Source organism: Erpetoichthys calabaricus, chromosome 9 (genome assembly GCF_900747795.2).
Source record: "Erpetoichthys calabaricus chromosome 9, fErpCal1.3, whole genome shotgun sequence".
Lineage (NCBI taxonomy): Eukaryota > Metazoa > Chordata > Cladistia > Polypteriformes > Polypteridae > Erpetoichthys > Erpetoichthys calabaricus.
In genome coordinates this window covers 44,518,743-44,534,360 of record NC_041402.2, presented here as the reverse complement: position 1 = coordinate 44,534,360, position 15,618 = coordinate 44,518,743, and the positions used below count along the sequence as shown (strand labels likewise).

Here is a 15,618-nt window from a genome sequence, read left to right as displayed (position 1 = left end):
TCCAAAGATGAACGTTTTTATACATTATGCTTATATTTTTTTAAATGTACACTATTGCAGGGTACATATAAATATGTACTCTACTTGCAAGATGACAGAGTTTATCCATTAAAGCTGTAGCTTTTGGTCAAGCTGCTCTTGATTTCAGTGTAAACACTTGCATTCACTGTTTTCTTAAAATGGGATTGCCTTACACCATCATGCTGGTTATCCAGATTAACTGTCCAGTCTTACAGAAAATTCATGTGTGGTTTGACTCCATTCAAAATACAGGACTAATTCAGTTTCTTAAGGATTTTGTCTCTAGTGTCCTGACAGTGGATCCATGGGACATGGTGACAACTTCCTGAGAATATCGAATCAAAGACAAGTATTGTCAATATTTCTGGCTTTATCTTCAGAGAAATCCACCATAAAGATTAACAAGGATGGTGCAGTGGTTATTACAGTTACATCATAGATTTAGCATCCTGAGTGCAAATCCTGTTCTCAATAATTATCTGTATAAAGAGGACACATTCACCCTGCCTGTACACGTTTTTTTTCACAATACTCTTGTTTTAGCTTTGCACTTTCTCAAACATGTGCGTTAAGTGGAATGCCAAGATGGCTATGTTATTGTGAAGCTACAGTTAGCTTCCAATTTTGCAATAGAGAATTGTTATTGTAAAAACCACTTCTTCAATTACCATGCAGTTTTGTCTAAATAATAATGCATGTGTAGATATCTTAAGATTAGTTTTCAGCTTCCACTGCACCTCTCTAAATATTTTGGTACAGTATTGTGCTTAATCCAAATAAGATTTACCACCATAGCGTCACATTACTGATGCTGATTCTCTCTCCAAAGTATTCATTCCACTTGTAATCACCTACCCAGACATTTTGACATCTTTGGGCACCTGGAGTTTTCAGCTTAATATGGAAAAGAAGTGCTCAGTAAAACAATGCAGAAGCTTAAAAACAACCCTATTATAGACCTGTAAACGATTATGTTGCCACTAAAAGATTAAGTGATGAAAGGCAAGTTGAACTGTAACACTATCTGCATCAAGTGTGATTGCAGAATTCATTTTTTAATTTATCTAACATATACCAATTAATTACATGTATATAATACAAGTTTTTGCTCCTTGTGATCTTTCTGTTTTACTGGCTGTTTTGGGTCTACTGGAACAGAATCTCTATCAGCTTACAGCACAATAAAACAGGTGGCTTGAAGGGTTTAGGCCTTCACTTATAAAGAGTTTAAATCATCTTCTCAAATTCTACTATCAGTTCCCCATTGTAGTATTAAATATTCAAGCCTATGCCAAAAGATAAAGGCAGTGAATAAAAAGCATTTACTACATGTAGAGACTAAACTAATTAATAAACCTTGCTGTGGGATTAGATACCACCTATAACCACCTGATGGTCAAAGAAAGCTTACAAACGATAACACATTTCATTCTGCCTTGTTTAGCTTGTTTGTGGTTAGTACTTTATCAGATCTCTAAAGGAATAAGCTGTTGCCTTTGCATACGTTAGTATCATTTCATCTACTGATTTGGAATACCTCTTCTCTCATATTGTGTCCTATCATCTGTAATTACAGTGTATCACTTTTTCTGAACTTCATTTGTTCAGCAGTTTGAATGATGGCCTACATAGCAGAAAACCGGTGGCCAATTCTGTTATTAGCCTCGATTTTTGCTGGTGGTCAAGTTCCAATTTATACTGTGTAGCGAGCGGCTGGGGGCGGTACCCAGCCGGGACGCACAGAAGGACCGAAGGAGGGATTACGCCTCCTCCGGACCACGAGGGGGCGACCGCCCTGGTGGCTATGGGGACCACGGGAAAGGAGCATGGAAGCTCAACCCTATAGGGGCCCGTGGTCACCACCAGGGGGCGCCCAAATGCCAGGACAGCCTTGGTCCTCAGCACTTCCGCCACACCCGGAAGTACTGGGGGAACAAAGACCAGGGACAGAGTGCTTCCGGGTGCACAGCCGACACTTCCGTCACACCAGGGAATGGCAGCAGAAGTTCATTGGGAGGCACCTGGAGCACGTCCAGGTGAATATAAAAGGGGCCGCCTCCCTCCATTCGATGGCTGGAATCGGGTGGAAGAGGACGGAGCTCAGAGGAGAGGAGTGGAGGTGGTCACAAAGAGGGGCATTTTGTAAAGCCTGGACTTGAGGGTGATTGGTGCTGGGGCACTGGGTTGTGCGTTACTTGTACATAGTGTAAATAATAGTAATGTTTAATAAAGGCGTGTGTGGTGGTAAACCATCGGTGTCTGCCTGTCTGTGTCCGGGCCAGTTTCCACAACTGTCTTTCCACCTCAAAACAAGAACCACTAAGAACCAGAAACTGAGTGATGGTCAGTTAAATTTTGTTATTGCTTTTTCAAGTGAGACCTCTAAACGAGGTATTACTTGTGTTTAAACATAAGTGACAGGGAGGTACTAAGTCAAAGCTACTAACCCATTTCAGTTTGCTTAATCAATATGCGTCTGCAAATTCAGATGTTTTCATTCTCTACATTCTAAATGTATCTTGCTTAGAAACAAGCTCTTGGAAGACCCCATCTTGGTGCAGACATTATGAAAACAACAAAGACACCTTAATTTATGTCAATGCTTCACACCTAAACCCCTTCCACCTAAAATTTCAGAGATGTAATTTGACACACGACAATCCTAAAATGATACAGTGGTAGCCATTATCAGAGATGTGATGTGTGAGAACAGTATAACTTACAAATACTGTATGTCAGAGATTACGGTGATTATGGTCTACATATAAATATCCTTGGGAGTTTAAAAGGATACCCCTAGGCCCCATTTGCTCTATATCTCTGTTTAAATTATTGCTTTAATTCCATCACTTGCTAGGGTAGTTTCCATTCTAGAAACTCTTACGGTACTCTTGTAGACAATTGCTAGGTAATGGGCTCCTGTGACAGAGAATTTTAACAGAGTAACTGCCATGACACCACACTATCTTTTGATAGAAGATCAGATTTTAGCAGTGCTGTATATCTTCAAGATGAATTCAGTCCCCAAATTGAGCTTACTCCACAATTCACACTAGTGTCATGAGACAAACTATCACTGAGTCCCTTGAACAATATAAGTTTAGAGGCTGCAAAATGTGTTTGTAATGCACATAAATTATTTTCACACATACTGTATATGTGAAATTGGTTTGTATTACAGTGCTCTATAGAACATTCACAAGTTATAATTTATTTTTAAAAAATCATAACTGCGGTGGGTTGGCACCCTGCCCGGGATTGGTTCCTGCCTTGTGCCCTGTGTTGGCTGGGATTGGCTCCAGCAGACCCCCGTGACCCTGTGTTCGGATTCAGCGGGTTGGAAAATGGATGGATGGATATTATATGTGGTTTTATTGAATTTTTTCTGTTTTAATGTCTTAAGTACATTTTACTATGTTATGAGATAACATTCAACATCCTGACTACACAACAGAAGGCAACTCAAAATCATTTTTAAAATTCTCTGACTTACAGTAATATAGATTTATTGTGTATTATTGTGGAACCTACTGTAAATGGTAGAATCTGCTTATAAAAAGTGAAATCATTTGGGAAAAATCATTTAACACTGTACAGGATTATGCTAGGTTAACATCTTACAGAATATGCTTATATCCATAAAATTATTTACTTGCCATGTGGACATGTTGCTGTATAATGTGCACAGAAATGCTCCCTGTATCACAGTTGCAATTGCACACTATTTGTGTCTGTTTCCTTGCCCTTCAATTCTATTCTCCGTATTCACACACCCCCGCCACGGTAACAAGATCACTGTTCATTTTCCAAAGAATTGGGGGGATGTGTGTAACTCATTCCCAGCTGATTGTGTTGATTAATATGCAGTACCTTGCAATGCACAAATGCTACAGGAAACCTGCATTCTCTGTCTTTCTTTCTGCCCCAGCTGCTAGCTTCTTACTGCATGCATTGGTTTTCCCTTGCACACACATACACACATACACACACACGCACGCACACACGCACAAACAGGCGCACGCATACAGTCTGGTGCGGCAGAGGAAGGAGGGTCCTCCTTTGAAGCCCCTGTCTTCTGATCGTGGATTGTAAACAGGTTTGTGTCATTCCAATTCCTCCCCAGAGAATTGTGACACCATTTGGCTTAACATCATTATAGACCTCCTTGACAAACCTGAATCCTTTATTAATAACAATAAAGATTTCATATTGACTACACTTCCCTTTGCAGAAAAATATCACATTATATGAATGTAAATTCATTGCTTCCTAGCAAAAAATAATTTACTGAAATGTCTCAGTCATACAAAGCAGACACAGTATGCATTACAGCAACACTGTAAAACAGTGATACACCATAAGGAAACAAAAAAGCTCATTTATTCAAATAATACGCTTTTGACACATTTAATTCTTAGATGAGAAATTAAAACTTGCAGTTTTAAGGATCTCTACTTAATCCAAGTGTAAACTCATCTACCATAAGCAAAGCCTGCTTTTCATGTAATAAGCATTAATAATTAAAACGCAGCGACACTTGCAGCAGCAGCAGCAGCAGTAGCCCTCACCCGACTGCCTTAATCCCAACATGTCTTTGGTTGAACAAGAGCCCTGCTTCATCCTCTCCCTGCACAGGCACTAGCAAAGAAATGCAAAGCAGCAAATGCATGCCTAGCTTGCCCTATAATGCAGCCAGGTTACATGCTGAGATTCCAACCCCTTCCCTTGTGCTGTTGTTATTACCATCAGCATTGTCCCTTCCCAAATGGCAGAAATACAAGGCATTAATAAAAGTAACAGTTTCTTACATTGGGCTTGCTGGGAGGTTGCTTGTTCCTGCGATTTGGTCTTGGCCTAGCTCGCGTGTAATGCTGCAGTCTCTGTCCTTCAATGGGCAGGTCCATAAGGCGCTGAGGAGATGCAGGCTCTGAGCTGGGAGGCAGACTGTTGCTAAGAGCAGCATCCTCTGAGGAGGCGGGGCGGGACTTCGTCAGAGGCCTGCTGACTGACAGCTGATCGGAACCACCACTGCCTTTGGTATCCTCCTGCTGGGAGTCTGCGTCCAGCTCTCCCTGATCTGGGGGGAGGGAAAGAAATAGGGAGAGGGAAAAGGGTGGGGAGAGATGAAGGGTGGGGAACACAGGCAGAGAGAGAGAGTGAAGAATAACATTAGGGGGATAAAGACAAATACACAGATGTAAATTGAAAGAGGCAAGTAAAGAATAGGGGGGAAGAAGGAAAGGAAAAATGAAAGCACAAAGAGAGAACAACATAATGTGGGTCTTAAAAAAAGAACAACAAAAGAGATATGCAAAGAGGCAAAGAAGGTGGAGACAAAGGGGGAGTTTAAGGGTGAGAGGGAAGGAATAGCAAGATAAGAGAGAACCAGAATAGAAGAGAAACGGTACCATATACACATTGTGGAGGGAAGTTATAGAGAAATGAAAGGGAACCAGAGAGAGGATAAGGAAGAATTTAAAGGATAAAGCAGAGGTATGGAGAAGTACAGAAAAATAAGGAAGAGAGAGAGTATTGAAGGTATAAATAAAAAGGGAGGAAATGAAGGCATGAAGGATACAAATTACACAGAGAGAGGAAGATAAAGAGAGAGAGAAAGAAAGAGAAAGAGAGAGAAGTAAAAGAAAAATTATATGGAGAGGATACAATATGGACAAGGCAAAATTAATAAGAAAAAGTATATGAAAAGTATGTACAGAAAACGAATGAAAGTACAGCATATACAGAAAAATTGGGAAAGAACAGAAACAATACAGGACATATAAGAATAGAGGCAACAGGAGAGGATGTAGATTAGTACTCACTGTCAATTGAGAAGAAGGAAAAGAAAAAAAAGAAAGGGAACTAGAAGGAACTGGGAAAACAATAAACAAGAACAAAGCAGAAACAGTAGAATAGAGGCTTGGTTCAGTACTCAGTAAATAGAACATTTCTAAAGACAGAAAACTGACATTCACTGGTCTGCAAGTAACCTGGTCATGCTCCATTTAACGAGCACTCATTACTGAAAACTCAATTGCCTCGACATTTCCTCTTGAAGTTGAATTGTGACATTTACTTTCATTCCAAACAAAAATATATAGTAATCTTTAATGTCCAGAGTTAAACAATAATACAAAAATATAAAATTCTTTGCACTAGAAAGAGTAGTGGAATTACAGTATAAGTTAACAAATCCACAAGAAAGGCACAGCAGAAATGGTTGCTTTTCTATTTACACACTTACTTATATAAACTAAATGCACTGAAGATTAGCTATGTTTTTGGCATTGCATACTGTTGACCTTCTCTGTTCATTTTATTACTGTAGATAAGTTCAGGAATAATTAACTTGTAAAAAGTACGCAAATAAAATTAAATGGAAGTAACAAAAAAATTCACGCTCAGTGTAGTGGCATGATAGTTACTTCATCAGGCTATCGCTTAGGATACATGTTTTCCTTGTTCAGACAAGTACCTAAAAGTTGCAGTTATAAGCATGTATTTTGGCATGCAATGTATGAATTACAAGAAAAGACTGGCATACACACTGAATGCAGTCCATCCATCCTCTCAAGAGTATGCTGGTTTTGGCTTGTCAGTAAAATGACAAATGTAAAGTACTTTTACATTCTGAATTGTGGTGTGGCTTTCTACATGGAGATTGATTGATACACTCATTTCAAAGTTGGCAAGGAAATATGATGTGAGTTCACACAGTTGCTGGTTCAGTTCCAACTGCTGTCTCCATCTGTGACCAAAGCTAATCATTTACCTGTCAACAATGTTCAAAAATGTGAACATTATTTTTTCTCTCAAAGAGTTACAGGTTTAGGAAGTGCAAGTCAACATGGTGAATGCAGCCTAGCAGAACTATCATCTGAATATAATTTATTCTATTACAGACAGATTGCTTTTTTCTGGTATTTAATCTTGATCCAAAGATTTTTAGTGGAATATAATAAATCAATACTTGCAGCACTAAACAATTTCACCACAAAATGAGAATTAAGAAACAACAATATGCTATTTATATTAGCACTCCTTGCTGTCACACTGTCTATGTTTTAATTGTTTTTTACTCAGATTTGCTTTTGATGTTGTACAAGAAGTACAAAGGGCTAAATAGCTCCACATATTTTTAAATATAAATCAAATTTAAGAAAAAAGAATCTGGATAACAAGAGAGCTCAGATGTATTACCTTCAGTATTAAAAAGACATGGAGAATAAAAAGAAAACAGACTTAAATCTACCTATGTAGTTTTCTAACTACCGAGGTAATCATTTTTAAAGACATATAGTGTCAGCCATTTTGATGCTGTACAATGTAGTATTGCAACATTTTTATTGTAGTACTGTACAGTATATCATCAATAAACTATAAACAAGTATATGGATTTTTCTGTATGTTTGCACCACCTATGGGAATGCAGATGAAATGCATTTTATTGGACTTGCTTAGAGAAATCCATTACTTTTATATTTCCATTGAGTTCGCTAGTATTATAGTAGAGGGATTAACTTGAAGTTGCTTCCTACTACATAATGTTTGAGAGCCTAAATTGCATTACAGGATAATTGTTGCTCTTTTAACAATCCAACCTTCAGCTCTAACTTGCAATGGACTTTACTTTATACCCCCAACACATGGTTTAAAATTAAATCCACAATGTGCCTTCTACAGGTGTGTAATGCATTGATCTCACTACAAAAAAAGACTATTAATAAAGTGTTCGCCAATTTATTTTTTCTGAATTATGAATTATTGTAAGTTTATAGCCACTAATTTGTTTAAGGTAGTCCAAAGATTTTAGATGCTCTCCAATTTAATTAAAATCCGGTCAATTATTTTACTGTGATATTGTAGTAACACAGAGAGACATAACTAATTTACAGCAAGGTAAGAGATGAAATTAAAATATTTAAAATACAAATAAATGGATCTAATTTAATATATATTTAACTGTTCAAGTTCATTTTGTATATACAGGCTACAAAATTGACATGCACAGATCTATGGCAGATTTTATATTGCAAATTACAATGTACAAACTCTACAACAAAAACCAGCTGTACTAAGATTGGGAGCTCCTAAGTATGAAAAAACTAGTTCACTTTTTTATAGTAAGAATGATACTCATCTTTCTAATGACAAATGCTACAGAAACACATATGCAGATCTCATTTGCATATGCAGTAATATTGATATTTCATTCCATTTTTCATGCAAACTGTTAGTGGGACTTACTGTTTTATGTTTAAAATCTGGGACATGGTGAACTTGTCTATGTGACAGGTGTGACAGGTAAAACCGATCCCAAGAGAGCCGTATTACTACCATTTAAACATCAGAAAGCTTTTTTTAAAAAGACTGTCAAGTTAGACTTACTCTGAATTACTGGGGTTGGACGAATACTTCTGGTGTGCAGGGTTTGCCTTCGGATGACTGGAACATACTGCCAAAGAAAAAATTCAGGCAAAACATTACTACGGTGTGCTGAAGTGGACAGTGGAATGGAAATGCTGCTACACTATCCATGATTGTTCATATAGAGTAGTATATTCGGCACTACCTAGGAGAAAACTGGCCATGGTATAGCAAGATAACTCCATACAACCTGTTACTTACAGGAAATTGCACAAATGTACATTCAGACATACAAAGTTTACTTCTAAAATAAAATGTCAGTCAGTCATTCTCCAACCCGCTATATCCTTAACACAGGGTCACGGGGGTCTGCTGGAGTCAATCCCAACCAACACAGGGCGCAAGGCAGGAACAAATCCCGGGCAGGGCGCCAGCCCACCGCAGTAAAATAAAATGTAATTTTTAATACTTCAAAGCTGGAGAAGATACTACTTTACCTTGAGCACAGTTAAAAAATCCAATACTGGTGTGCTGTGTGGGCATTGAGGCCTGCACATGTTACCCTGCCCCTGCAATTCATCGTGCACTACTGTGCTTCTATAGACTACTTAATCTTCTCATCAGAAAAGGTTTTGGGTGCTCCTAACAATAAAATCAGCCAGGAGGCCACCTACACAGATATTGAGGCAACAAGCATTGTTGTTCCTTTGCAGATGAATACTCAATTCTTTAATTGAAAAAAAGAGATTTTTAGATCATGCGCTCAGCTAGTGGGCCACCTACACACAAGTTGGACTGCTTTACACATAGGGAAATATTCTCTCCTTAAAAGCTTGTGCAGTGATATGCATAGATACAGTATATACACACATACACATGCGCCTCTGGCTGCTTCTCAAGGAATAGACATGAATCTAGCAAATATGTGGGTGCTGTAAGAGACACCAACACTTTCATGTACACACACATATGTACACAAGGTTACTGAAAATGTACAGACACCTACACATTAGCATTCAGTTTTTATTCTACCTTTTCACGTTGATCCACTTCTAAATTGCTCCTCACGATGAGAATCTGAGCAGGGTATACACAACATTTTTCTTTTCTTATTTCTGGGAGGTAATTTTTTCCAAATGTATCAGCACAATAATAACAAGTCAGCCCAAACATACAGTCCCCACAGAAGAGCCCACAAGGATGAATGCTGCTCTAGGGAACAATGGTAAATCTTGGTGTGAGTACACACACTTCTTTAAATCAGCCCAGTTTAGTTCAGCCAAAGATGATGATATGTAATGTGTGTAAACCACTAACAACATGAATTGAGCAAAGGAGCCATTATGTAGCTTTTTGGGGGTGAAATCAAACAAAAAAAATTACAATTGGTATTTTAGCACTGAATATAAACTATTTATTTTCTGGAGCTTTGCTCTATGTTGATCATTATTTTCATAGACACTTTTGCTCTGCTACACTTGGTCAAATTGTGCCAATCAATCATCATTTAATATAGCTCCATCACTAGGTGCTTGCATAAAAAGAAGATTGAATGACAATATTAAATGTTCAGCTTATTCCCAAAAATAAATAAAAACCTTACAGATAAGTAAAAGTACATGGAAGATGTAACAGATAAAGTAACAGTAAAGCATAAATTGATAAAATGTGGATAGAACTTTGGGATAGCAACTATCTGGTTCTGAATGTAATGGCTAATAGAACCTCAGAAATACAGCTAAATATATTCTAACAGTTGCATAATGGGGTTTTGCAACAGTAAAGAAGGCTGGAATCATAAAATGTTAAATATAAGGTGTGCACAGTGTGGAAGAGCACTTAATCTTCAGCTGAGTGCATGGTTTTTCAAGCACTTATGCCACTGGGTTATATATGAGCCCTTGCATCAGTGCCAGCACCTATAATTACAAATACACAATACAAGCTGCATAACATCTACACAGAGATATGGAGAACAACAGAAGATGACTAATTTTCAAAGTTTCACTGACTTTACGTTTTGCAACAGCAGAATAAACCACTACTGTACAAGTCTAGTTAAAACAATTATTATTTATATAAAGGCAACTCCAAAAAAGGAGTGTTTTTAGTGTTACAAAAGGCATTAGAAAGGTTACACAAGGCATTATAATAAAATATTGGTTCAGAAGCAGATATGGTACAAAGAACACTGGACTGGAAATATCTATGTGCTACCACTCCAGGTAATGGAAAAGTCTCTTTCACTAAGTAGTATTGTACAAAATGCACTTCAGTGCTGTACGTTTCTGGCATGACACCTAGAGTAAGCTGTAGAAAAATGGCAATGCTGAAAATGTGTGCTCAGAACTGATGCGCAGAGTAAACTTAAGATGTCTGCTGGGAAAAAAAACTAATAACAAATATTTTTTACACCATGTTCACATCCTGTTAAGTCACCCTGAATCAATTACTAGGTTCTGCATGTATTAGTGGCACCAGTTTTTCGTTTATATTTGCCACCAGTTAAGTTAAACAAATTTAGTTACCTCATCCATTGGAAACTCTGTTTCAGCAAGCTCAAAAAGAGCTTTGTTTCTCTTCAGCAGTGATTCCTCCCCTGTCCTTGTTGTAACAATCTGTGTTTGATCCAGTAGGTGCTGTGCCTGTGCAAGACATTTATAGCATTTTGAACAATTACAGCCAAATCAAAGCAAAGCATGCTTTTGAACATCTACATGAAGACAGGGAGAACAGCTCATGTCAGCAGGTAACTGGGGAGATGGCATAAAGGTTATGTAGGTGATAAAAGTTAAACTACTTAAATAAAAAAAATAGTTATTGGTCTAACATCCTAACTGTGGAACACATCTGTATTGGTGGATCATTTGTATGAAAAATACTCAAGAACTTGCTGGTGTCTTTTATTTTTTCAGTGAAGCTATTAATTAGACAAAGGTTTATGGCTAGCAGACAAAAGACAAAGCACAGAAGCACACACCCTACAGTCTCTTTTCTGGGCATTTTAAATAGTGAGCTTTTTAAGAATTATAGGTTTATTTCTTAAATGTGCTCTCTGAAATTAGAAATGCACCTAAGGGTGTGATATACCTTAGGTTTGAGATTTTAAAAAATGTGTTAAAAACTGACATACGGGATTATAGTCGCTCATCCCTTTATTAGCTAAACTTTTTTCTTAATGTTGTTTTGCTTTAATGACAAAATACTGTAAATATATAAACAAAATGTATACATTATTTTCCTGAAAGCAATTATTCCTTTACATGATTACAAGCTGCTGTATTCTATCCCATAACATAGGCAGCGAAGTAGATAGATAGATAGATAAAGTAGTAAACTACCCTAAATGGACACCAGTCTATAGAAAGGATAAAAACAAGATATGATTAACCATGCAAGGAGGTAATCATCCTAACTTTTGTGTCATCATGCCAGGAAAAAAACAAAAACCTACATAATTAATCTATGAAGTAACGTTTTATTGAGAAACTGGTTAAATGCAGCTACCAATGTCAGAATTCCAAGGACCAAGTTTGAGAGGCAATAAAGTAAGATATTTAGACATGTCTAAGAACACTGCAAGCCACGGTGATCAGGGATCATAATGTTCTTGTACTTACTAGTTTGTTCTGAGATGCTGATAGGTCCTGTAGCATTTCATCAATGATGTTTTCAGCAATAGTGACAGTTGTTGACAGTTTCAGCTCACTGATGAATTGCAGAGAAAAAAAAAGTCAGAGTTAATGGACATGCCAGTACCTCAAACTCTGTGCAGACACCCTTCCCTGTTGAACCTTCCACTTTGCACAGGTAAATCATGTGATTTCAAAGTAATGCATGTGGAACAGCAGTGCCAACCATCCATACATTTACAGATAATCCATTATACCCAAGGTAATAGTTGAAAAACATAACATACTTAAAATAATCCTGAAATCCTTTAATATACTTTTATATCTGTATTGGTTTTAAAAACTGCATTACAATGAATGAATTACACATCAATCAGATATGCACTGATGAGCCAACACATTATGACAACTCCCATATGAAGTGAATGATGTCGACTATATTGTAACAATGGAGCTTGTCAAGGTCAGGGATGTATTAGACAGTCAGATGACTTTAGGTACACAAGTCAAGTAGTTTTATTGTCATATCATCCATACTCAGTATTACAGTATACAGCCACAAAATAGTATTTTGCAGGACAGCGGTGAAACATATACATAAACACAGGACAAGCACAATACAAGTGAGGAATGAGGAACTATACTATACTAGATAAATAAGTAAATAATAGGAACATTAATAGATGCTATATGATACTATACTATACTATACTATGCTAGATAAATAAGTAAATAATAGGAACATTAATAGATAGTAATAAACAAATAACAACAACTAATAATAAAAAAACAACAGTAGCAACAAAAGTAACAAATCTACTGCATATAAATAAACTACTAGGAGCCGATCTGAGTGGAACGAGGAAGCACAGAGTTCAGAGTCCAGACAGCTGAGGGGAAAATTGTTATGGCCAGACAATTGGCTTAGAGAACATCTAAAACAGAAAGGCTTGTGTAGTGCTCATGGCCAGTCTTGGCAAGTTCCTACCAATATTGGTCCAAAGAAGGAAACACCACAAACTGCCAACAGGGTTTTGGGCAGCCAGAACTCATTGATGTGAGGGGTCAACAAAGGCATTCCATCTGGAATGTACAAAAAGAAAGGCTACTGTGGCAAAAATTTCAGATAATTTTTATGATTGTTAATGGTGTGATGTGTCACACAGTGCATTGAACCCTGGTGAGTATGGGACTGTATAGCCAGAGTACTCATGCTAATACCCGTCTACCTTTAAAAACACCTACAATGGTCATGTGAGTGTTGAAGCTGAACCTTCTATCAATGGAGGAAGGATACTTTGTCAGTTGAATCCTGTTTTGTGTTGCATCATGTGGATTGCCTGGCACATGTGCATCAATTACCTGGGTAAGACATGGCACCAGGGTGCACTTTAGGAAGTAGACATTCGCTGATTGACAGAGAAATGTTACACAAGTACACTGAGCTCTGTATTCCACAAACTCCTGGAACATCTGTGTTATAGTTTACATGCCTTAGAAGTTTCAAGAAGGTAGACATAGACTTCAGGGACATTAGATAAAAAAAGATTCACAGATTGGGGGTTCATGAAGAGAGGCATGGCACAACACAGTGAACGACAATCAGAAACATGGGAAGAGTGAATGTGACTTAGAACCATGGCTAGTTTTAGTATAACTGTTACTTTGAAAGCTTTTCCCATGACCATAATAGCAGGATGGTGATTATTCGGAAAGTACGCCTGTAGATCATTTACTGTTAAATAAACATGCCTGTTATCGGGCTTAACTTTCATTTGGTGTGTGCATCTCAGTCTTTACATCCCAGCCGTCATTATAGTATTACTTCTGAGTTTGTTGCAAAGTGACAACAATTACATGCAGCTCAGTGCAATATTCTGCTTAATTATGTTTTACATCTTTTATTATTATTATTATTACTATTATTATATTTGTTGTGAAGCCTTAGTATTAGTATCTGCAAACTACAAGGCATCATCATGATTTCCAAGGAAACCACAAAACATTATCATGAGTCCCAATTTGTGGCCGTAATATCGTGACATCATTCATTCTCAAACAAAACTCTGACTCCTAGCTGGGAGTAGGTGTAGGATACTTCATAAATGCTTCTCATGTCCTACTCTGAGGTAGAACAAATTCTTATCCTAATCAGACTTATGCTACAATTCCTAAGAGTAATTCTAAGAAGCTTGATAAATACGGGCACAGGTACATCCTTTTAAGGCAATGGTATTTCCCAATGGAAGTGGTAACTTTCAACAGGATAATGCACCCTGCCATACTGCATAAATTGCCTGGAAATGGTAATTTGAAGTATAAAATTCTCCAAATGTCAATCCAAATGAGAATCTGTAGGATGTGTTGTAACAACAAGTCCGATCCACAGGGGCTCCACCTCGCAACTTATACGAATCTAAGGATCTGCTGCAAACATCCTGGTGACACTTTCAGGAGTCTTGTCTCTGCAAGTCTGAGCTGTTTTGGTGGCACACGGGGGAAACAACAGCATATCAGGCAGGTGGTCATAATGTTTTCTCTCAAAAGTATACAATGGATTCATCTCAGATAAAGCATCTTTTTCTTGACACATACAGAGATCAAAAACATGGAGGATTAGATGTGAATCAACCAGTTATAGAGACTGAGTCATCCCAGAGGTGAGCAAATGTTCAGCATCCTTAATTATTAATTTCACTATACCATGTGCATGATAATAATCTTCAACTCAAACAAAATGTCATCCATATTAGAAATAAACTATGAACAGTTTCTCGTAGAGTGATTTTCATTTTTTCTCATTTTCAAGTTTTATTGTATCAGCGAAGATTTCACAATTTACACTACTTAGGTCTACCACCACCAAACAGTAACAGTGTGTCAATAGAATAGATGACTATTACTTACTATCTCCCTATTCCCAATCCAACCTTATTAAAAGAAGAGACTAATGTAACTAACAAGTTATTGAAATAATAATAAATACTAATTATCACAGATATTTCTAGTAAGAAAGAAAAAACAACAGAAAAAAGAATGTCTTATGTCGAATTTCACTAAAATGAACTTCAATTATAAAAATTTTAATATCTCCTTCTGTTTAAAAAAAGAATGAAGACAGAAAAAAGTGAAAGATAAAATGACAAGATATTATTGAGTACTATTGAAAAAGCTTATGATGTTAAAGCGGTAAGTTACAGAACAGTATAAGATATGCAAAAAGGATGGTTTGAACTAACTAAACTGCAAAAGACAGAAAAGATGGAAAAAGTGATAAACATGCTAATGCAAAACAGAAAAAACGCAATAGCCAAAACGATCACTGCAGTCACAGAGAGGAAGATAATTCAATTGACAGGAAGATAATTCCGATATCATTAAAGGCACTTGTATAGCATATACAATGCATGTTCATTTATTAATCATAATATTCCTGCCTTTTGCCCCAAGCTTGCAGGGATAGGCCCCATCTTCCCTGCTACCTTGTCCAAGACAAAGTTGGCTTAAAAATGGATGCATGGATGAGTGGATCGGTGTATTCTTTACAATTTTGCAAATGTTAGTTAAGCTATTTTTACATTTGCCTTATAATAGATTA

General features: G+C 37.2%; 1 protein-coding gene across 5 annotated transcripts in view; it reads right to left on the bottom strand.

Annotated features, from left to right (window-relative positions):
- The window catches only part of carmil2 (capping protein regulator and myosin 1 linker 2), a 119,957-nt gene that overhangs the window by 36,923 nt on the left and 67,416 nt on the right, over positions 1-15,618 (bottom strand). For 4 of the 5 annotated variants that reach the window (XM_051931514.1, XM_051931516.1, XM_051931517.1 and 1 more), the window contains 4 exons: positions 12,009-12,096; positions 10,917-11,033; positions 8,410-8,476; positions 4,830-5,842 (listed from right to left, as the gene is read on the bottom strand). In XM_051931514.1, coding sequence (XP_051787474.1) covers positions 4,830-5,842; positions 8,410-8,476; positions 10,917-11,033; positions 12,009-12,096 — 1,285 coding nt within the window. The remainder of the gene's footprint in view (positions 1-4,829; positions 5,843-8,409; positions 8,477-10,916; positions 11,034-12,008; positions 12,097-15,618) is intronic. The other variant, XM_028809416.2, reaches the window with a different exon arrangement.